The 23,295-nt window shown below is 41.2% G+C and overlaps 1 protein-coding gene across 1 annotated transcript in view; it reads left to right on the top strand.

The window, feature by feature from the left end:
- The first annotated feature begins 6,329 nt into the window (after window positions 1–6,329).
- gucy1a2 (guanylate cyclase 1, soluble, alpha 2) overlaps window positions 6,330–23,295 on the top strand; it is a 41,947-nt gene continuing 24,981 nt past the window's right edge. The window contains exons 1-4 of the mRNA XM_071496285.1: window positions 6,330–7,249; window positions 14,754–14,815; window positions 16,283–16,407; window positions 18,552–19,468. Coding sequence (XP_071352386.1) covers window positions 6,932–7,249; window positions 14,754–14,815; window positions 16,283–16,407; window positions 18,552–19,468 — 1,422 coding nt within the window. The 5' untranslated portion in view covers window positions 6,330–6,931. The remainder of the gene's footprint in view (window positions 7,250–14,753; window positions 14,816–16,282; window positions 16,408–18,551; window positions 19,469–23,295) is intronic.

Raw genomic sequence — 23,295 nt, forward strand, 5'->3', positions numbered from 1 at the left:
TTTGTGTGTTTCTGCTATTTGTATGTTACAGAAATGGTTTCCTATCACAATATTTTGACACTGAAAGAAACCCAAGACCAAAATCTTATTCAGCCATCATATATTATTAACTTAACTTGGAAAAACTTAAACACTGCAATTTCTGTGTAAAGGTTTTGAAGCTATTTCAGTATTAAATCTTTTATAGTTTGCATCAAAACATTTGCATATTTTTTTCCAAAAATCTACTGTGGGTGACAGTGTAAATTACTGGCTTGTGTTAGTATCAAACACATATCAAATCATATCAAACACAGACAGCAACTAATAAACGTGATGGGCTGACAGTAACAACAGTATTTCCAATTAACCAGAAATGGAACAGGTCACACTGTTTGATTGTAGATAATCTACCAATTACAGTTCCAGTCACAGTGCAACACAAAACGTAAATTTATCAGTATTTTTTGCCAGATGCGTTTTACAGCAACATAAGCAGCTGTAACTCTGTGAGCACTACTTGGCAAACGGGAAAGAAATGACATCTGTCCTTGGGTACATCCCCAGAACAACAGGTTTTATACTCTAAATGAAATAAATACTCAAACTGAAATTGACAACATATAGGCCCTAATCTGCATTCTGCCTCTAAAACCACAGTGTGGCTGGCCTGCTCTAGGGATGCTTGAGCATATGACTACAGGGGAGATTGTTTTTCTTTTTTTTCTTTTTTTTTGAGTGAGTTTTCCAACATAGAAAACAAAACAAACAAAAAACAAAAAAAACACCACATGTTAACCAGCATCATTTTATACCACATGCACATCTGACTTGGCTGATAATGGAACATCTATGAAAAAGTTTGTTGCTGCCAAGACTTGAATTGGAGCCATTTATCTATGTGTCATAAACCCTATTTTTCTAGCATCTCTCGTCTGCCCTCCCTGCTCTCCAGCCCAGAGATTTGATTTCTTTCTCTGTGGCCTCATGATCCTTTGCAGCTGTCACTTAATTCTGAGAGGTTTCAGTGTCATCACAGCCACATGGGCAGGTGTACACAAGCAGACATGTTGCAGCATCAAAGCCCTCACACCTAGTCTGACACGCATACACTCCTCATGAGTAATCAGCCACCTTGTCTCGGCATGTGACCTCATCTTTTTTTTTTTTCATCTATGTTATTGGTTCTTTAATTAACTCATCACTTTGGAGACCCATCTTATTTCCAGGTTTCAACTCATCATGTGGTGGATGGATGCAGCTGGTTAGTTCTGAATCTGTGTGAATCAAAAAAAAAAAAAAAAGAGAGAGTTTGAATTGGTTTTTATTTCACCGTTTGTATATGTGGTCACACAGGGGAGACGGGCTTCAGAGTGAGGGTTTTCTCTCTCTTACATGCTCTGCAGTCATTAGAGAGAGTGCTCTCCTTAACGAATCAATCCCTCTTTTCAGAAACCTGAGGGAAACACTGTGGGAGTCACAGAAATAGATCCCATAGGTAGATTCTGTAGTCAGTACATTGTTAATGTAGGATAATCTGTCTCTATAATCATCATGTGTGGTACATTCTAAACCCCCGGTGAGTACAATTTAATTACTTTCTGTCTCTTGTGATTTTAATATAAATGGGTAAGTATTTCGAAATGTCATAGTAGGAAAAAGATGATCACCCTATTTAAAACGGCCTCACCACATGTTGAACAAGCTGGCAGACAAAATTGTCTTTTGGTATGATAAGGCTGCAATTAAAGCCATTGTTAAACAATAATCTGAATTCTACTTTTAAATCCAGTTACTGTTAATATCTTCATGTATACTAAGTCATTGTATATTGTGTGAACAGATTTGAAAAAGACCTGATTTAAACCACTGTCACTTAACCTAACAGTGTTAAACTGATCTAATGTCCAGATATATTATTAAGATAAGATCATTTTAAACAAGTGTTAAAAGTTATTTTCTAATTATTTGCTCTTAACCAAACAACAATATTCCAACTTTTAATAATATGAAATGTAATTCCTTTTGCTGTTGACTATCCAGTATTAAAACTACTGTGCTGACTCCTGATTGGCTATATTCATTAGCAGTTTTAACATTAAAGTAATTGTCCCACTCAACCAGTCGGTTGGAGTTTAGATGGAGATGGAGTTTATGTGGATTATAATTGTTTTTGAAATCATTTTTACAGTTTGATTTCACTGTAGGCAGGTGGAGGAGGAACTGTTTAAGTAAAAAAAGAAAAAAAATCATCAGTTTATGTGGACTGGACAAACTGTTTTGGTCTGAAGTGTGATTTGCCAAGAAGTGTATCACTTTACCTGAGATCACCCCACTCCTCAGCTTGCAATTATTTCGAGTCACATTGAACAAGAGTGTTTACACTTAGTAACACCATCCTTCTCCTCCTCCTCCTCACCATCGCCCTGTCAACAAGGAAACAGGGACATGCAGAAAATTAATTTCCCAGAGGTGGAAGCATTGTGCATTGTTATTATTTATCATTCTTATAACATCACCTCGGTAAGGCCTGTTTCATTGTAAAGCTCTGCAAACCATGAGCACCATGGTTTCTCTGCTGCTGGACAGTCAATGCACTGTGGATTACGTATCGTTCATATGTGCATCAATGGGTCATTTTCATCATAAATCAGCAGCAATTCAGTTTGTCAGCCAGCTCCATTGCCCACCAGTTGACTATGATCTAACGGCCAAAAAAAAAAAAAAAAAAAGATATCCCATAATCAAAATGTGTTTTAAATGGACAGAACCTAATGTGATTGTTTTGGGGAAATTCAGGTGAATCTGTAATGCAGTTTTCAGTGTAACCCCACAACATGCAATTAGCTACTCTTTAACCTTGTTTGTTCAGTAGAAACCATTCCTTGAGACAGGACAGTAGGTTATTTATATTGCACAAGTGACAGAGAGGCCCGGGTTCACGGTTAATACCAGCAGAGTGGCGTGGAGTGATGTATGGTTATGGCCAATTACATTGGCTGGGGGCAGATTTATGACTGAGACAGCCGTTTCTTTTTCCCCGTCTCTGCTTCTAACACACATCTTTTTTAGTGTTATTTTGCAACCCCCCCCCTCCCCCCCCCCCAAACACACACACACACACCATGCTGTTTCGTCTTCTGTAGGTTTGTTCTTTCATTCATTCTCTGCCTCAGGTTCTCTTGTTTCTTCTTCATTCCCTTTCATACTTCACAAATTCATTCTGCATGATTAGCAAGCAGGAGACATGTATTTGACAGAAAGATGAGGCAATAATAAAATGTCTTCTGTGTCACAAAATCGAAGCTGACACGCCTGCTAAAACACTTGACACACACACACACAGGAGAAATAAATGATCTAAACTCTAGTGACTACTGCTAAAACCAATGAAATGCTCAACTTCTGTGTGTGTGTGTGTGTGTGTGTGTGTGTGTGTGTGTGTGTGGCAGACACATGGATAAATGTAGAATTGTTCTTTATGTTTGAGTTTGTCTGCATGGCTGTCTGCTTATTACTGGGGAAAGGCACCTGGTTTTGACTCACTGGTGTGTGTCATGGGGCTGTATCTCTTCTTATCTTCCTGCATTCCACAACTACTAGTATTTCAGATTTTGACGGAGTAAACTCTGCTCAGTGTGTGTGTGTGTGTGTGCCAGTTTCTGATGTTTTTTGTCTATATATGGTTTTTTCCCCCTTTTTTTCATGCATTTCTTTGAAATACCTATGTGTTTCTGTGTTTGTTCCAGGCTGAAATGACACTAAATCTGTCTGTAAAACATGCCGGTAATCCTTCTCTTCTCATTTACTTACTTTTTATGGTCCTATTTACTGCAATGCTGTAAAATGTATTGCCTGTTACTTTAATTTACTCTTAATTAATAATGTGTCTGACTTAAAGTAAACTAGTGACTTACAATGTCTTACTTATGTTGTTGAAATTGATATTTCAAACCATCCAGAATAAGGGAAAACTCCTCAACTCTTCAGTACATGTAATTTCATATTAATGTTTTGGCGCAGTCAAAGCATGACGCCTTTCTATATTATGAGACCAAAGGTTGGCGATGCGCACATGGGATGCTACTCGAGGAAAAGGTTCATTTCACCAACAATGAATTGACATTTGAATCTTTCTGACTCTCAAAATTAGGAAATACTGATTGCAATATCAGCAATACTATATGCATGAGCACATCAAGGTCACCACTACATATAAGTTCCATCATTTTATGTCAGTTCTTAGGAGCAGTATCACTGAGAGTAAGGATGGTATGGTGCCATATTTGTGATCATAATTTCAATTTGATGCGATCCCTGTTAGATGTACCTATTGAATGAGATTAGCATGATACACCAGGAGGTATACTCTTCCTATCTGTTCAAATTCCCTGATAGCACAGTTGCTGAGCCATTGCCCTGTCTGCACTCAGCTAGAGATGGCAGGCTGCCAGCTCAGGGCAGTCCCTCAGCTAGTGGCCTTATCTTCTCTGGAACATTATTTCTTCCATTGTAGTGTTGGCTTTATTAAATGCCCACATTATTACTGATGGATGGCAGAGTGATTGGTAAGAGCAAGCGACCAGATAAGGAAAGAGAGATGGAGACTGTGTGAGAGAGTGTGTTTTAGTGTATGTCATGTGCTAGTGCAGGCTATGTGTGAGAGAATGAGAGAGTGTGTGGGTGTGTGTTAGAGAGAGAGAGAGGGAGCAAAATTCTATGCAATGTATTGGGGTCATGCTGCTCCAGAAAGTCAAATGAATTAGTAGGCACCTCCAGGAAATTGCACTGTGATGTGTGTGTGTGTGTGTGTGTGTGTGTGTGTGTGTGTGTGTGTGTGTGTGTGTGTGTGTGTGTGTGTGTGTGTGTGTGCACGCGCGCGCACATGCACATGCATGCACTTGCATGATGCATCAAGTCTGTTTCACTGTCTTTCAGCTTGTCCCTTTAGGGCCCTTAATGAACAGACATGCTCTGCCAATCAAGGTCAAGGTCATGGCTGTGATTAGTGCCAGACATGAGCATCATTCTGTTCTCTGATGGGAGGCAACAAGCGTGCACCACTGCTGCCAGCTCCATTATCTTCCCGTGGAGCCATATTTGTCCTTGTATACCTGCGTTGAACACATCTGGCACATTGCCATCAACTTGGCTTATTGGCCATGACTGTTGTTTGATTACTATCGGATGTTGCTTGATTGCCATTTCCAGTTAGTTAATTGAGGAACAATCACCTGTATGTTGCCTGCAAAGATAGTATAGGAAAGTGCAAAAGACACTGTGTAGGATATAATGTCATTTACAGTTATAAACAGGCTACATACAGCAGGACACACTTTAAGTCTGGCCAAATTTTTGACTGGTACTGTATACAGACATGGTTGACATGCAGTGAGTAGTGCAGAGGATGCAGAGGAGCTAAACAGCATTTAGGCCATCAAAGGAAGATATCATTTGCATTTACATTTATGTTTTTTTTTTTTTTTTTTTTTGTTTTTTGCTCAGGAAGAGTTTGTATTGTGTCATTTGATGACAGTGGAAGTCCCTCACATAGAAATGTATAAGCACTGGAGATGTGGCTGCACAGGACTTAATGCAAAATTTGGGGTGGCAGGATGTGAAGAGGAGGTTGTTTATGAGGGCCAAAATTTTTTTGCCCAGGGGCCCCTTATCTATCTATCTATCTATCTATCTATCTATCTATCTATCTATCTATCTATCTATCTATCTATCTATCTATCTATCTATCTATCTATCTATCTATCTGTCTAGCTCAGCGCAAGCTCATCCGCACAGCTCATCAGCGGTGACCGCACTGTCTCTCCCTGTTCCCCCCACCTCCACTCGAACCACCTCCGCTCCAGCCACCTCTCCTGCCCAGCGCACACACTCCCTCCGAGCGACGACCAAGAGACACACGGCACGACAGCAGCCGAGGGCCAGCGGCGAGGGGGACACAAGTGAGCGATGTGCGAAGGATGAGAGGACGGTTAGTTGGCAGACAGACAGGAGAACCGCTGTCGCAGAGGACGACGACGAGGAGGAGCAGGAGGTGGAGGAGAGGGGACGGAGGACGGAGGGAAGCAGGCACATCTGCCGTGACTTTGGGGATTTCTCTCTGGCAAGAGCGGGGAGAAAACGGGGAGACGCCACATTCTTCGGGTGCCCAAATTTACAATGTACGAGAGGAATAATTATCGTGTGTCGGAATTACCGCGGTGGACCAACATGATGTCGATTTTGGCGACCTTTGTCATTTTTCTGTTTTGCAATTTCGCCACTTAAAGCAACATCTGCTTCAGAATAGTTTGCAAAGATATATATATATATATATATATATATATATATATATATATATATATTTTATTTTTTTTATTATTTGAAGCATCCTTTTGGAGAGTGTTTTGCATCCCAGGGAGCAGGTTGGATTTGTTTTGGGGGCAAAGGAGGACGGTTTTTTAAGAGGCAATACCCCCACCACCTCCTCCCCCTTACATAAATGTTTGCGTGCCGTTAGTGCTCCAGTTCTCGTCGACCCCCCCCCCCCCCCCCCCCCCCCCTCTGAATAGGTTGTTGGGTCTCACACGCAGACAGACGCACCTCATGCACACATAGACACAGACAGACCTGGACATTATCTCTCTCTCTCTCTCTCTCTCTCTCTCTCTCTCTCTCTCTCTCTCACACACACACACACACACACACACAAGTCATATGCATACATAATTATATAGCCAGACCTCACCCACCCAACCCTCTCACCCCCCCCCCACCCCTCATCCCCCCCCCCCCCTCACAATCTGATGACTCCCCGGCGTAGAGGTGGACGTGGTACGGAACCGGCTGTAGCATCATCACCATCACCATCACCACCACCATCATCACCATCATCGTCCTCAACACTACCACTGCCATCATCACCATCCTCCTCCTCCTCTTCCTCACCATCACCATGTCCTCGTCGCGCAAGATCTCCTCTGAGTCGTTCAGCAGCTCGGTGGGCTCGGACTGCGGGCTCGAAAGCCCAGGGGGAGACGGAGGGGACGGTGGTTTGGAGCCGGCGGAGGAGAGCCGGGGCTGCCCCTTCTCCTCCTTCCCTTCCTCGCACAGAGCGGTGCTCTGGAACGGCCGCAGCCTCGCCGAGAGGTCGGCGTGCCCGGCGGGCGAGGAGCAGCAAGGACCCGGTGGACCCCACAAGAGGGTCACCAGAAGGAGACGGGTGAACTTGGACTCGCTGGGAGAGAGCCTGAGACGACTGACCTCACCCACGGTAGGTGTCCAGCTTAGGTCTGAAGGGCTTGACTGTGCCTTCAAGAAATATCATTTAATTTTCCTACAGAAAGTTGTGGTGCTGTATTCATGAAGGTTTCTTGTCTCAACTACTTTAATAGTCAATAGGGACCTCGCCAGTGTTTCAGGCTGCTGAAAAGTCAAATATTCATGGTAATATCCTGTGCCTTATAACCAAAAAGTTGAAAAGCAGTCTTCTAAAATCTGTTAAAATATTTTAGGTCTAGTTTGTGTGTCATACTTCGCACAATTGGAGGCGGGCATTATTGACCAAATCGGTGACTGTTGCTCTTCAGATGATACACAGTAGTAAACAGTCTACTTGATGACCAAGCAGCCAGAGGCTAGAGCTGTCTCCACAGTTCAGAAGACTACAGCATTTGATACCATGGGAAAAGGCAACATTCAAACTATTCCACCACAGTGTGATTCTTCAAAATCCCAGACAATATCTCATATTATGACATGATGTGTGCTGTTCCATCTATGAAAAAAACAGAAAACAAAACTGTTTTCATCCTTCACCTCTGATAGCCTGAATCATCTGGCTGATTATATAATAAGTATGTTGTTGTGAGGAAGAGACAGAGATGCCCATGTCTGTGTATATGAAATGAAACGATGTGAGGAGTGTGACGAATGAGCCCCTTTCTGTGTTTGTGTGTCTCGGCTCTATCCATGTCTCAGTTGTATTACAGGCTGTAATGTAATAAAGCAGCTATTAGAACTGAGCAGAATTGTGATAGATGGCGTGTGATTAGGGCATTTGCTATTGCATAGTTGGAATTTGATTGCATCTCCTGTAATGTGGCCCCCAGTAGGTAGCTGCTCAGCAATAAAATATACCGGGAAGTAGACAGATTGACAGACAGATGTTCCAGATGTGGACAAAACAGAAAAGCCATATGAGATAGGATATAAACTTTCACATGACTAAATCACATTAAAAATTATAGTAATTAAAATCATAATTTTAAAGCAGCTACATACAGTTAAGACATATTAAGCTGAATGCCAATTATCAATACATGTACTTCTGACCATCACAACCTCTTAATAATTCATGCTTTGTTCTATTTTCCTTTTCATGAAAGAACTGATAATGTGTCAATGAGACCAAGTAGCCTGTCCTCATATTCCTCATACGCCACTGCAGTACAAACTCCAAAATGTAAAGCGGCATCAAGAAATGTTGCACTTGTGACTGCTTCATACTACCAAAGATACCAATGATATGAGAGAGGCTGAAGATCTGACATTGTTTAGTCCAAACTTCTTTTAGTCCAGAGCATAGATAAGTCAAATATGTAAAATTTTGTCTCTTCTACGGAGGATATATACGCTCAGCAATATCAAGCCAAAACAGACAAACAGTGACAAATATAGACAGACACTTGAAATGTCACAGGAACTTTAGCTGTATTTAAAAGTCACAAACTCCTTGGCAAAAAACGTATTTTTTTTCTAGATACTGTACCTCAAAATCTCAACCATTAAAACTTACTTACACATCAAACACAAACAGCAATATCAGCATCTCAATGTAATCGCCATGCCGGTCACCTGTAGAATCTGAATATCAGGTGGCACTGTTTGAGTTTTCTCAGGCCAGATAACCAGAACAAGAGCTGAAAGTGAAAAGTATGGTGTTGATTCTCAGTGGTACCAGCAGTACTCGCAATCACTGTACTTTACTGAGTCATTCGATTCAATGTTGATATAAAAAATATTGCCCAATTCACATTCAATGTATATTTTAGTTTTAATTTAATCATTGTTGAGATATTAAAGAATAAACTGAAGACTGTTTTGGGGTATTGCTTCCTTGACTGAAAGGTGTCTCGGCCTATTGCAGTCAGGCGTAGTTTGGGCCCCTTGCCCATCTCACTTAAACTCTACCAAGGAAACTCCAGGAGCCCACATCTTTTCTGAATTTACATAGTCCACATTTAATCACAGACAGAGACAGAGACTGGTTGATGAATAGGTAGAAGGATTAATAATAAATGGGTAGATAAACAGTTTGAACATTTTAAGTGCTCCTCTTTGCTTCTGATTTAAGAGTTTTGATCTCACATATGTACCAGGTCTATTTACGTTAGTTCCCAAGATAGTAAAAGCGCTGCTGTGTTTTCATTAGACTACAGGAGGTTGTGGGAATAGGTTTCTCCGAACTGCAAATTCTCAGACCCTGTGGTCCCATTCCTGGGAGAAATAGATGTTGCAGAGAAATCAATATAAGAGAGCAGTGATTGTCAGTCTTTTTGCTGCCCAGGCACAACCTCTCAAAATAATGAAATTCAGCAGTTAAAAATCTGAAGTTAGTGTATATTGGAGAGGGCTAGTGAGAGGCAACTTCAGCTCTCAGCTGCAGCTCTTACTGGCCCTGATCTTTAATAGATCTGTAAAAAAAAATACAGTAGAGGGAACACTTAAAGACAGGTTAGTATCACACTCGATTGTGATGATAGCCATCATTTACATGTGGGCAATATTGTGGATGTTTGTGTGTTTCTGTGCTTCAGTCTGTCTGCACGAAAGGATCTGTTTGTTTACCTGTAAGTGCAATTACAGGTATCAGCTGAGCATAAATAAAGCCTTTTTTAAAATGTAAATTTGTAAGGGCCATTATGGTGATGTGCTTCGGTCATAAGGACAGGGAAAGAGTAAATGTCCAAGGTCTTTTCACAGTGTTTGAATCCACTGATACTAACAGCTCCATCAAAACATTTAATTGTTGCCATATTTAATAACGTACTGAAGCAAATTAGCCAATGGACACATAAATATACTCACTCACTCACTCACTCACGCACAGTTTATTATGTTTTTGATTCCCTTTCTTTCTCTCTGTCACACACACACACACACACACACACACACAGTGGCTGCGTGCAGTGGCAGTGTCTGTTGTTGACTGCAATGGACCATGACAGAGAGAACAGGGCATGCTCTCTGTGGTTGTCTTCACCCTCACCACACTGACCCAGAAGCAACAACATGCACACACACACGCACACACACACGTGTGCAAACATTCGTTTTCTCTCTGCCTCTCTCAGTCTTGTGTATACACATGGAAGGTGGCCATTAGCTTAGTGACCCATGACGCTGATCAGAAGGGCCTGAGTGTTGGCCACAAATATGAAAAGTGTGAGACAAGTGTGTGAGTGGACTAATGTGTGTATTCTGGTAAATATACATCATAAATTTGTGGTTTCATCTTCCCTGTCAGGAAATAATTTTATTATGGAGTAGATCGACCTAGCTTTTAGCTGGATATAGGGTGAGGTCATTGCTGCAGCTGTACATGTGCTGGCTGTTTCCATCGAAATTTCTTTACTCAACATTGTATGAGTTTACCAGAGTAAAGAGTATGAGTTTGAAGTTTGCTGTTCGGTTCAGTCCACACATCTGTGTTGTTTGTGTACTTTGCACAAATGGGGCTGGTTTCTTCAAATGATGTAAGAACATGTTGATCTCCACACCCTCTGACGATTGAATTCCCACCAGAAAAGAATATTGACCAGCAGCGACAGCTTGTGGCTGGTATTGTTTTCACCTTGTGAGTCTTTGCGTTTGTGTGGTACTGCTGGGGGAACTACCACAGAGGTGGTTTTGAATACTTTAGCAGGTGTTTATTTTTCTGTCAAGGCGATAAATGTCACAGCCGTGTAAGTTACTGTCTCGAAACCTTACAGGTATTTAGTTGATATCTAAATGAAGGCTGAGTTTAAAGATGTGTTTGGTCCGACCCACTGAGCACTCATGCAATTATGTAGTGATAATGTAGAAATGACTACTGAGTATTCATGGACCGAAACATCAGCATGCTAACGTACATCGCAGCTGGTGTGATCGCATCGCAAGATGGTCTTTAGTCATTCGTAGCTCCACTGGCCTGTTTCCACTCTCAAATGAATAATGAAAACAACGTAGCAGGACAGATTTTGGAATTGTGTCATTTTTTTCTTTTTTTTTGACATACAGTACTGGCCCTAATGTTTGAGAACGCTGGTACACATTTTTCCAGTTTTACGTGAATTTTCAGCAGTTCAAGTCCAGTGAATAACCTTAAATGGCGCAAAGGTCGGTGGCAAACTGCCCAAGTTAAAAAAAGAAAGTCTACATCACCAAAAACAGAAAAGTCATATAAACTTCATAGAAAGATTTTGGTTGACTTACAGCTTTCCTCCACCAGTGGAAGTAAAGAAGCCTTGAAAGTCAATTCAACAGTCCCTACAGGGCCTCAACCCTTGCTGATAACTCACAAACCCTCTGTCTGTAGGCAGTGTTGGAACAAACTGGCTTTGCACACAGTCTTCATTCAGTCTTTATTATTTATTTGTTCCATGTTTCACTTGCACTGTGTAACTATGTTAATTTTCAGTCACAACTGGAAAAATGGAGGTTTTCAAAAATGTATGGCCAGTAGTGTTTGAATGACAAACTAACTAATACAAATATTTCTATCCTTTTTCCTTTGATTGCACAGAATGGAGCTAAAATAAAAAATGTCCCTTTTCAACTTCATTGTAACATCTGTAGTGCAGCTAATGAAAAACATTACATTAGCTGCTAACTCAGTTGGACTACGGGAAAAAGGCTACCCTTAATCTACTGAAACCTTCACTTCAACTTGCATGTTTTCCTTCTTATAGATTTTTAAAAATACATTGTTGTCAACCCATCTGGTCAGAATTTACATTAATTTACATTCATTCTTGTCCAGAGAGATTTACATTAAGTCCATTCAACTTTTAACAGGGATTAACAGCTAGATATAATCAAGCATTTAGCCCAGCTAGGGCAAAATATTTACCCCTGCCATGTCCGATGCACTGGCTGCGTTATACCCATATAAAGCAGATTGCAACAGCAACTGTTTTCTTTGTGCCTGCCTTATTGCTTGTTTGCTCTCTGACAGAGAGGTCTGATGTGTCTCATGCTGGGATTTATCTTGCGTGGTCTCATCTGGTGTATGAGTTCCTATTTCCTTTAGTAGTGGTGGCAGCTTTCCAACTGTGCTGAAGCACCAGTACCTACTGCTCTAGACCATAGACCACACCAGTTCATGCTAATAGAAATTTGGAGGAAGAAGATGGAATAAGAGGAGGAAACAAAGAGCTTGTCCACTGCACTGTGTGTGTGTGTCTGTTTGTGCTGGAGGGAATCAGTCACACAAAGAGACAGAAGAGGCAGATTCACCTACAGTAGAGAAAAGTATAACTGAGCCACACAGAGAAAGCAAGGCAGAGAAACGGAGAAACAGAGCAAACAAAAGAGACAAAGTGGTTTGGATAAAGACGATGGGACCTAGAGAGAGAAAGGATAGATATAAAGTATAAGAAGAGTACACGTGTGTGTTAAAATAAAGCGAGCACTTGAGAGTTCATACCCCAGTATTTGCTGGACATTCTTTCATCTTAATGGAAGATCTGTTCACCGCCACCTTTCACCAGTCTACATACTGTCATCATTGCAACGATTGCATGATAATATTTTAAAAATCTCAATTCAGTTCAAATACATTCAATTTCCTAGCATGATCCTGTTGCCGTCAGTTTAGATGTTGTGTGCTTTAAAAACCTATCCCAACAAGCAGGTGATCTTGACTGGTCCACTAGCTGCTAACCATATCCTACCTTTAAGCATGTTTGTGTGTGCGACAGAGTGAGATTAATGTGTGACGGGCTATGGAGTTGTGTGTACAGTAAACATGCCAGCGATTGTAACAATGCAGACTAATGATGATGTATGTGTACAGTATGTTTGCACATGTGTGTGTATGTGTGTGGCTGATAACAATTTGTGCCTGTGTGTTTGGTCATGTTGTAGTATCTTGTGTGCACACACTACAATGTGCATGCTCAGTGGTAAATGAGTAGCTGAATCAAGGTTGCAGTTAGAGGAGACCGTCATGAGAAAACACAGTTTCTGTTGTCACACATGCGCGCACACATATACTGTAGACATCGACACAAATGTGTAAGTGGGGAACAGAGCGGTGACAGGGAGTAAAAGCATGTTTTTTTTTCTCACAAATAGTCTGTAAAATTTGGCTCACTGGGTATTTTTTTCGCTATCAGGTGTGGACAGTTGCTTGTATAAAATGCCCATTTTGCTCCTGTTGTTGCTAAGTTGACGTGTGGCTCGCTGTAGCTAAAAGAGCAAATTATTTTGTATCAGCAGGTGTAGCTTCAAGCGTTATAGAGGATACGTAGAGTAAATACAGCATAAAGACATTTATATTACTTTGTCCAGTTGGTTAGTAACAATATGATGCCTGAGAGAACTGTATTAACCTTTAAAACACGTAGATTTGTTCCCTGACCGTACGCACACTGTCTCTCTCTTTCCCTACTATCTCATGTTTTTGCTTGACAATCTGTCTCACTCCCTCGCTGTCTCTACACACACACACACACACACACACACACCAAATAGCTCCTGTATCTGTCCGGAATGGGCGGAGGCCTCAGAGTGACCTCTCCAGCTGGCACACTGTGTTCTAGTATTGTCACTACAGCCCAGCATTTGAGCCGCATCACAGATAATCACATTGGACCCGCCCTCTCAAGCTTAGGCTGTCAGTAACGCAAAATACGCCAGCTGCACACATCCACAGATAAACACACACACATACACACATACGCACATGCACAGACAATCCAGGAGTATATTATGACATTTTTAGTCAACAACAACAACAACAACAACATCAATAATAATAATAATTATTATTATTATTCTTACTTTAAGTTTTTTTCCAGACCTTTGAAAGATGAAAAATTTGAAACAAATTTGAAAAAAAAAAATGTAGGTGATAACAGCAGTAGTGGTTTTTCTCAGTAATTACACTGTGGAACCGACTTAGACTCAAGCAAAATGTTAAATATATTTTATAAATGTATATTTAATGTGTGTTTGCCACTGTGGTCTAACAGATCACAAGAAACATTTTACTTGTCATAGTAGGAAAGGCACAGGTGTTAATAATAACAGATGGCTGTGTTCTGTTTGTGTGTCCCAGTAAGACCTGACAGTGTGACAACAGCAGGATCAGGAAACTGAAACAGCTACGCACAAGTTCTTACTTGGACAAGTCAAAATGTCTTCCGTGTTTTGCCTGCAGTAACACTTCAGGTGACACGTTAGCAGCGTTGTTGGCCTGCTTAGATGTGTGTCGTGCTCGCCTAAGCCTTAACAGCAATAATTATGGAATCCATAACCAAATAGATAGTATATGTTTGCTGTATTATGGATTCAGGAATGTGCCCTCATGAACGATAGGAGCTATTCACAACACAAAGAAGGGAGGCCACCAATCTCTGTGTGATGTATTTCACTGATTTTATTAGAAGGGATTTGCTGAATATGTGCAAAATCAAAGCTTTGAGGTGCAATAAATACAATCACACACAGATGCACAAAAAAATGCACATACACACATACATGTAAAATGTATTCACTTCTTCTTACAGACGCAGACTGTTCAGGAGGCTCTACAGCGAACTCTACAATTCTACAGACAACAAGAGATCAGGTAAGACTGTCTCCCTCGCTTGCTGTCTGCCTCTCTGACTCTCGCCCTCTTTCATTAATCTTCATGCTCAGCTACTCTCTCTGTGTCTTGCAGTCTACCTGCTGTCTTGTCTTGGTGTCCCCATCTCCCCTTTTGCCTCTATTTCTCTCACCTCTCAGTCAGTCAGTCTGTCTTTCTGTCACACATGCACATACACACACCTGTTCAGTCTCTGTGAGCCTGTCACTGTCTCTCTGCTACCCCTCATTCTCCCTGTCTCTCTGCTTTCCCCCTCTCTTTTTCAGTCACTCAGTCACTCACAGAGACATACTGTATGGATGTACTCCTTCAACTCTTGTCTCTGTCTTTCTCTCTCACTCCCCCCCCCGTCAAAACCATAAAACTCTCATGTACTAACATTATGCATGAAGCACATACTGCCTACAAATATAAACACTGGATTTTTATTTTTCTTTGCTGATTTTCTTTTTTTGTTTGTTTGATTTTCTGATTTTTATTCTTTTTCTGTGCTTCATTCATGTATAATTCAAGTGAGCTTTACTTTAAGCAGATTACATATTGACACACATAAGTCTGTTGTGCAGTGCCGGCCTTTTTCTCTGGCCTTCAGAAACTTTGTTACACTGGTTTCTGTTTGTCTCTTTGGGGATATGATTGCGTGACTTGCCAGTAGTGATACTTCATACTGGGTCTGTGTATTTTAGGCCTGTGCTAATAGAAACATTGGTATGATTATCTTGGCCAATGTTATTGTGTGATACAGTATCTCTATAATTTTTAATCCAACACCCCCACCCCCCCAAAAAAATCTACCTGAAAAAAAAAAAAAATTCCTCCTGTTGGACAAATGTGTGTGGAATAAATCTGTGTGGGGAGGTGAAAGAGCATTGCTTGCTCCTTCATTATTACCATTGTTGAGATGACATTTTGGCACATTTCCCTGCCTTTCTGTTGTCCAGCTGCCTTAGTGGATCTGCTTAGTGACCAACAAATATGAACCTACACAGGCTAATCAAAGTGCCAGGTCACCCAAATAAAAAAAACAAAAAACAAAACAAAAAAATTAATTGTATTTAGCCATGCAGATAGTGACTTTGAGATTTTTGCCACCACCACAACAAATTGGAAGTGGATGAAAATCTTAGCAGCAAAGGGTTATTCCACAACAATCAATCTACTTTCTTGTAAAGAAAATAGTCCTAAAGAACTGGTGACAGAACAGTTTGTAGTGAAGTATTATACAGTCAGATGGCTGTTGGCATAAAACAACTAAAACAAAAAAAAAGTACATGGTACATCTTAAAGTGATAAAATGTTCATCCTGTTATTAGCTTATGAACGTTATTAGCTCTTCTTATTTGCAGATCTAATGGCTGATCATGGCTTATCCTGTGTGTGTGTGTGTGTGTGTGTGTGTGTGTGTGTGTGTGTGTGTGTGTGTGTATGTTGGGTTTGTGTCTTTGACAGGTGTCAGGAAGTTGGCAGTGAGGAAAGGCGACAAGAGGAGAGAGAGAAGAAGTGTCCATTTCTAGAAAATTCTGGTTCTGAGGAGGATGTCCTGCAAATCCTACAGTACATGGCCACCATACTGGGTGAGTATGTGAAGTAAAGTAAGATGTGTGTGTGTTAGTGTGAGAGAGGGAGGGCAGGGAGGGAGGGGCTTCATACACATGTCTGTATTGTGTCCTCTGTACATGAGTTAATGTGGTCATGTGGTTGTGTATATATTGAGTATATTGTTCTTATCCCTTTGTTTCTGGCTGTATTGTTGTTTATGTTACTGCTTTGGATCAATTGTACTGTACTTTGTTTTTTATTGCATGCTAAGACACAAAAACCAAATACTCTCTTTTCCCCCATGCATGTCCTACAGTAGCAGCATTTTTTGTTTATGTGTGTGTGGACACTTGTGCGCACATACACACAAAACCATCCCCAGAGGCTACACCTGTAAAACACATTGCGGACAAAAAAAAAACAGAAATACAGTATCATGGCCTAGGTATTGCGCATGCAGACACAAATATACAACTATTTAGACATGCAAAAACACACACACAATGGATGACTCACTCTGGAGGCTTCTACTGTCTCTATGGCCTAATATGAAAAAAACATTTCACACACACACTGTCCTGGTGAGTCACCCCGTACAGCTTTGTCCTCCCTCTGTGCCATCTAAGATCTCTTCCTGCCTCTATCTGCAGTCTCCTACCTCCTTCTAGTCCTCCTCCTCTGTCCTGTGCTTTTGTTGTGCAGAGATACTGCCACTGCATAACTGGTAGCTACCACTGTATTTGTTAACTCCTGTGAACTGCCTTTGCCTACAGATCACCCTTTCCTCTCTCCATCTCCTTCTACCTTCCTGTCTTGTTAATGTCTCGTTCCTCTTGTCTCAATCTCTCTGAGTTGTGACAAACATTTTGAAAAAGGCCACTATTACATAAATAAAAGTGTAGAGCAGATTTGTGGTATGCCATTCATTCAATTTGTGCATGCTGTCTGTGTATAATTATAGTGTCTGTTTGAGCAGCTTGATACACAATCAGCAACTGGGACAGCCTTCCGCGAGTAAAGCGGAGCTGACTTGGTGTGGTGTATCCATTCATCCGTCCATTTTATGCCACTCATCTGGGTGCTAGTTATGGTAGCAGACGTCCTGCTCCCCAGCCACATCCTCCAGCTCTTCCTGGGGGATCCCGAAGTGTTCCCTGGACAGATGGGATATATAATCCCGGCAGCATGTTTTGGATCAGCCCTTGGATATCCTCCCAGTTGGATGTGCCTGAAATACATCCGCAAGGAGGCGTCTCGGAGGTTTTAGTGCCAAAGACTGCATCTGTGCCCGTGCCACCTCTGCTGAGTCCTTTCAATTTGAAAAAGCAGCTGTTCTACTCTAAGCTCCTCTTTAAGGCCCTCATTTGTCCCCAACGCTGAACTCAGCTGTCATGTGAAAAAAAAATCCTTTTGGCCACTTGTATATATGCAATTTCATTCTTTCAGTAACTATTATTGCACACCGATCTGGCTGTCAGTAACCATCGTACCTCTCTCGCCTGTGTGTGCTTCTCTAAATACTACGCGTCATGTTAAACTAATCAGAGTTTATGAGTTCAGTTTTGAACAGACACAGGCAGTTTGTGAAGTCGTGCCCGGTGATGTCCACATTAGTGCTTCCCAAATGTTGTTTATATTCTAGCACATTTTTGGATTTTTCTGGTTTTGTTGTTTTTTTGGTGTCATGTTTTATTTATATTCAATGTCAGTTTTAATTTTGCTATAATCCTTTAATCCTATTTTTTCTCAGTTATTATTCAGTCAGTAGGCATGTGACATGATTATTTTATCTTATCAATATTCATTATTTTAGCAAGGCTTTGATGTTTGATTACTTTGATTTTCTGTGGTCGATATGCTGAGATTATTTTTGCTGAATTTAAATCTTGGAGCAGAGGTAACATTAGGTTTCTTGTAAAAGGCAGCTGTAACAAGGCATTATTATACACACTTATGGGTTCAAGTGCAGAATTCTGCATTTAGAAATAGTATTGAAAGACAGTGACCCAAGATGCAAGCCTGTGGAATGGTTAACGGCGTGTCACCTTGATCATACATTTGGTATTTTTATTGTGTTTGTTGTGTATCTTTGTCTGTGATATTGATCATTTGTGTGTATCCTCAGTAGAGTGCGATTCTGCATTGCTGACATTGGTGTTTTGCATCCCCTCTCTCCTAGGAGTACCATTCTGTGAGCTGCGAGAACATTTCGGAGAGGAGTTCTTTGGCCTCTGCTTTGAAGAAAATGAACGAGTGCTTCGAGCTGTCGGTGGCAACCTCCAGGACTTCTTCAATGGCTTTGACGCCATTTTGGAACACATCCGCACCTCCACGGGGCGCCGCGCCTCATCTGAGAGCCCCTCCTTCCAGTGCAAGGATCCCCACGAGGAGGAGAAAGGGAGAAGAAAATTGGACAAGGTTGGAGAGAGAGGAGAAAGAGGTGGAAGAGGGAAATTGTTGCTTCTTCATTGTTTCAACCCTGCTCCTGTTGTTGGATTGGTTATGCCAGGGCTGATCAGAGCTGTTGCCAGGCGTATCTTTCATTCAGAGGTTGAGGTGGAAGAGGTACCACCCCTAACGCCCTTATTGCCCAATGAAGATACAGAACACACAGACGGTGACTCCACAACCCCGACTCCAACTGCGTCCCCCACTGCCTCACCCTCACCCTCCTCGTCCCCGTCCCCTCCCTCTCCTTTTCCAACCTCTGTTCCCACAGTTTGCTTGTCCTTCCAAATCCAGGAGACATGCCCTCCTTCCCTCTCCTCCCTCCCAAATGCTGCTTCAGTGAGCACCAAACGGCCCCCCCTCTCACTCTCCACCAACCCCAGTGATCTACGCATTGGCCTGGCCACGTTTTGCCGTGCCTTTCCATTCCACCTTGTCCTGGGGCCTCGCATGGAGCTACTGCAGCTTGGAGAAGGACTGAGGAGACAGGCTCGCATTGAGCCTCACCGGAGCCTCTCATTCAGGGACTGTTTTGAGATTGTCTCACCCAAGATGGAGCCTTCGTTCCAGGGTATCCTGCTGAGGCTTGCATCCCCATTCACTATTCGTACCAGGCCTGATACCACACAGACTGGCACCAAGGAGAAGGTAATGATATCAAACATTACAGATGACCTTGTCATTCAGATCCTACTTTTTTAGCACATTTCTTCATTTATTTATTTTTTGTCATTTGGCTGCTTCCCTCTGGGGTCACCACAGGGGATCACCACATATTCTAGTCTGGCACAAGATTTACGCCAGATGCCCCTCCTGACGCAACCCTCAGCGGGGAATACTTTTTAGCACATATTATAGAGAAATAATGCAGGGATAGTATGAACCGGGTTATACTAGAAAAGAAATGTTTCATGTGATGTGCTGTACGGACATTATAACCAAAAGTATTTGTATGTGATCTGAATGGCTACACTCAAAGGTATGGGTGAAAAGCCGACTGTTGAAGTGATATATCATGATATTGTTTAGAAATGGTGATAATAGAGCACATTTTCAGACAGTCTCTCTAGGAACACATTCATAGTGCTGCACTCAATTGGTGTGAATGATGGATTGTTGGTTTTGAAAAGTTACAGAAATGGTTGGACACACAAACCCCATCAACTGACATGAAAAAAGTGTGTGTGTGTGTGTGTGTGTGTGTGGGATGGGGGGTTCTGACCACTTCACTGGTTGGTAAACTGGAATCAAAATAGTAATGTTGTTGTATTGTTGGCTACTTACAAGCAGGACAATTCACAGTTGACTTTGGTCATTTTATGGGATTATTGATTATATGATATTATATGATTATATGATATGATAGATTCGGGGTGAAATACAGCAATTTTATTGCAACCTTAATTAATTGGTAAGTTGTATTTTTTTTTTTTATGTATGATTTATTTACTCTGTCACAGTCAAGCACAGAACGCTCTGTACTGGGAAAAAAAACATAAAATAGCGACCTTAAGCGTCTCATCATCTGTGTGCTGTAACATTATCAATGAGAGTTTGCAGTGTTTCATTTGAAATAAGTGGAACGCTAGAAGGACACAATTTGATTCAATTTCCAGCTTGTTACAAATGTTCCAGCTAGATGCTAACACACTGGTTTCCATTGTGTTATCCCCGAGAGGATGAATGTCAAGACAAAGTGTTGTGTTTGAGTTTGGTATAGTTGAATATATCAGTTATTTGCTGAAGCCCTCAGCCTTGTAGCGAGGGTATCAGTGTTGTTGTCTTTTGTTAAATTTTGGTTGCACCATCTTCAATAGAAATCAGACAGTTTATTATTAGACTCTCTGTATGCCATACATGTTGCAATCACAACCGCTAGCCAGTGATGTTTTGCAGGAGTGAGGTTTGAATTGGTTCCAATTTGCCAGAAACAATTAATCAATTTGAGTTGTATGCTATATCCAGCTCTTTATTGATTGGATGGTCTCTGCAGGCTGTCAGTGACAGCACCAAACATCCTGATGCTAAACAGAACTGACAGAGAGGAGATTGATCAGCCCAGTCGTGGTGCTCTGCTGTGTGTCTTTGTATTTGTGTGAGGGCGCTTGGTCTTGAGGTTAAGTCACACACTCAAAAATAGGAGTATATTTGAACTAAAAAAAAGTGCTGTTTTCATAGGCACATAAAGGGCCCCCATAAGTGTGAACTAGTTTCTGATAGTTTTGGTTACAAAATTGAACTAAAGAGTTACTGAGGAAGCACACTGACTGAGGAAGCTGGATGGTACTGGGGAAAAGACATTTGTCTACTACTGCAGAGACACTATTCAGCACAAGTGGTGCTGCTGTTGGGTGGGAAGCTGGTGAGGGATCATGTCCCTTCCACTAGCAACTCCTATACCCCCCCACCCTTCCCCTATGTTCCCCCTCCATAGTTGTCTGAGTGCTATAAAAATTAAGCAAGTAACAATGAGGTAGGTTTCTCAATAATATTTAATATCTATATAATATCTAATTTTGAGGATACAAATAGAAGTATAGTGTCAGTATAGTGTGTATAGTGCCACTGATTCTGAGGCAGTTCTCACTCACGACACAAATCCTCAACTGGGGCATTTAAAGATTGTGTTTCTTTTTTCATGCTGTGCACCGTCTTAGAGGTATCTTGTCTAGCTCGGGGCTAGTTCTATGCGTGAGCAAGATCAGATAAGGAGTTCTAAGAATGAAGAGTGCGCACTGCTAGGTCTTATACAAGAACTGTTTGGCTGTTTCTATGCATATCTGCTATTTTTGCTCATGCAGGCAAAGCAGAACTATGAGCAAAAGGGTGGGTGAATATAAATGGTGTAAGTACTGGAGGGTATGGTGGTAAATCATTATCACTTTCAGCAAGTTACTTCACTTGTCTCATACTTTTTAAATGGCTGTGCCAGGCACAGTGGGGCATGATGAAAATGACCTACCAAATAGAGAGATGGCTTCTCCAAATAGAAAAATCATGTTATTTTCATACACAGATTTGCAGCCAAAGGCAACGCCCTGCCATGTCAGGTATATTAGTATTATTATTATTATTTTTTTGCCTGTGCTTTAGTGCTGTTTGCAATCGTGTTTGCCCTGGCATGTAAATAGAACCCACAGACAGCTAGCATCTTCACACCACATTCAAACTGGTTAAAATACATTTATATACAAACTTGGTACAGTTAGCTTATGCAGATTATATCAGTAATTGGGGTGTGCTGCAGTTCCATTTTAATTGATATCATGTCGGTGCTGTCGAAAATGTTTTATGTTCAAAGGATTATAGAGAGAAAAACATCTCCTACGTTGTATTAAGGCACGTGCTGCAAACCACTACTGCCCTTATCTGTTATTTAAGGCTGCAACTAACGATTATTACCACTAGTGAATTATTTCCATTACAATTTCCCAAAATGCCTTAAATGCCTAAAATGATGTCTTTAATGTCTTGTTTGATTCTGCCAAGAGTCCTAAATCTAAAGATATTCATGTATTATCATGCATGGCACAGAAAAGCATCACAGTCTTACATTTGGGAAGCAAATGTTTGGTTATTTTGATAACTAATTGATTAATCAACTAATGTTGTAGCTCTGCTATTCTTATAGTTTAATAATATTTTTAGTGTACAAATTACATTGCCCATGGTTGTTTGTAATTATAATTAGATGTGGTGGTCAGTATGGCACAACCTGTGAACTTGGAGCTATGAGAAAATTTGTGTTTGAGTGAACACCACAATGGGCTCATTCATAATGGCTCCTCTCATGAAAGATGTTTGAACTGCAGTGTAAAGGCTGGTGTTTCACCTTTGTGTACACAGAGCTCTAATTGGGTAATTCTGGTGATGCTTTGGCCAAATAAATCAATCCCAGGGTTCTGTGCATTTATCTGACAAGATGACAGCAAAACAGGGCCACAGATCCTCCATACATGCATGCAGATGCACATTATAACACATTGCACACTGTCCACAGTCAGCATGCCCTGAGGAGCAGCAGTATGGTTCCCCTCTTCACAGTCTGACCTTCACTAACACTACAGTACACCTCCTCTCTAGCTTTCATCTTGTCTCGGTCTCTCATAAATTTACTATATTCGCTCTCCCTCCGCTGCTTACCAACTTCTATTTTTTTTCCTCACAAAGCTTTCCTGTTTCTCACATTTTAATTTTCTCCCTCTTATGCATTCAGGCTGTAAATTAATTTAAAAAGAGTTTACAGCTGCCAAAAATGGGAAAGCAATACCCGCTGCTCAAAAATGCTTTCTCTGTAATGAATCCTCTCCTTTCTATTGTTTCCACTTCTCTATTAGAGTTCCCTGATAAGACAGACTTTACCCTGCTGTTTTCCCTTTCACCTTGTGTTACATTTCGGGGTAGTTTGGATCGCTCACAAATACGATATTCTACTGTATCTGCTGGTAAGATTTTTCAGGTTATGATGGAACAGT

Source organism: Trachinotus anak, unplaced genomic scaffold (assembly GCF_046630095.1).
Source record: "Trachinotus anak isolate AG129_WGS33_773 ecotype Australia unplaced genomic scaffold, CSIRO_AGI_Tana_v1 ptg000014l, whole genome shotgun sequence".
In the NCBI taxonomy this organism is placed as follows: domain Eukaryota; kingdom Metazoa; phylum Chordata; class Actinopteri; order Carangiformes; family Carangidae; genus Trachinotus; species Trachinotus anak.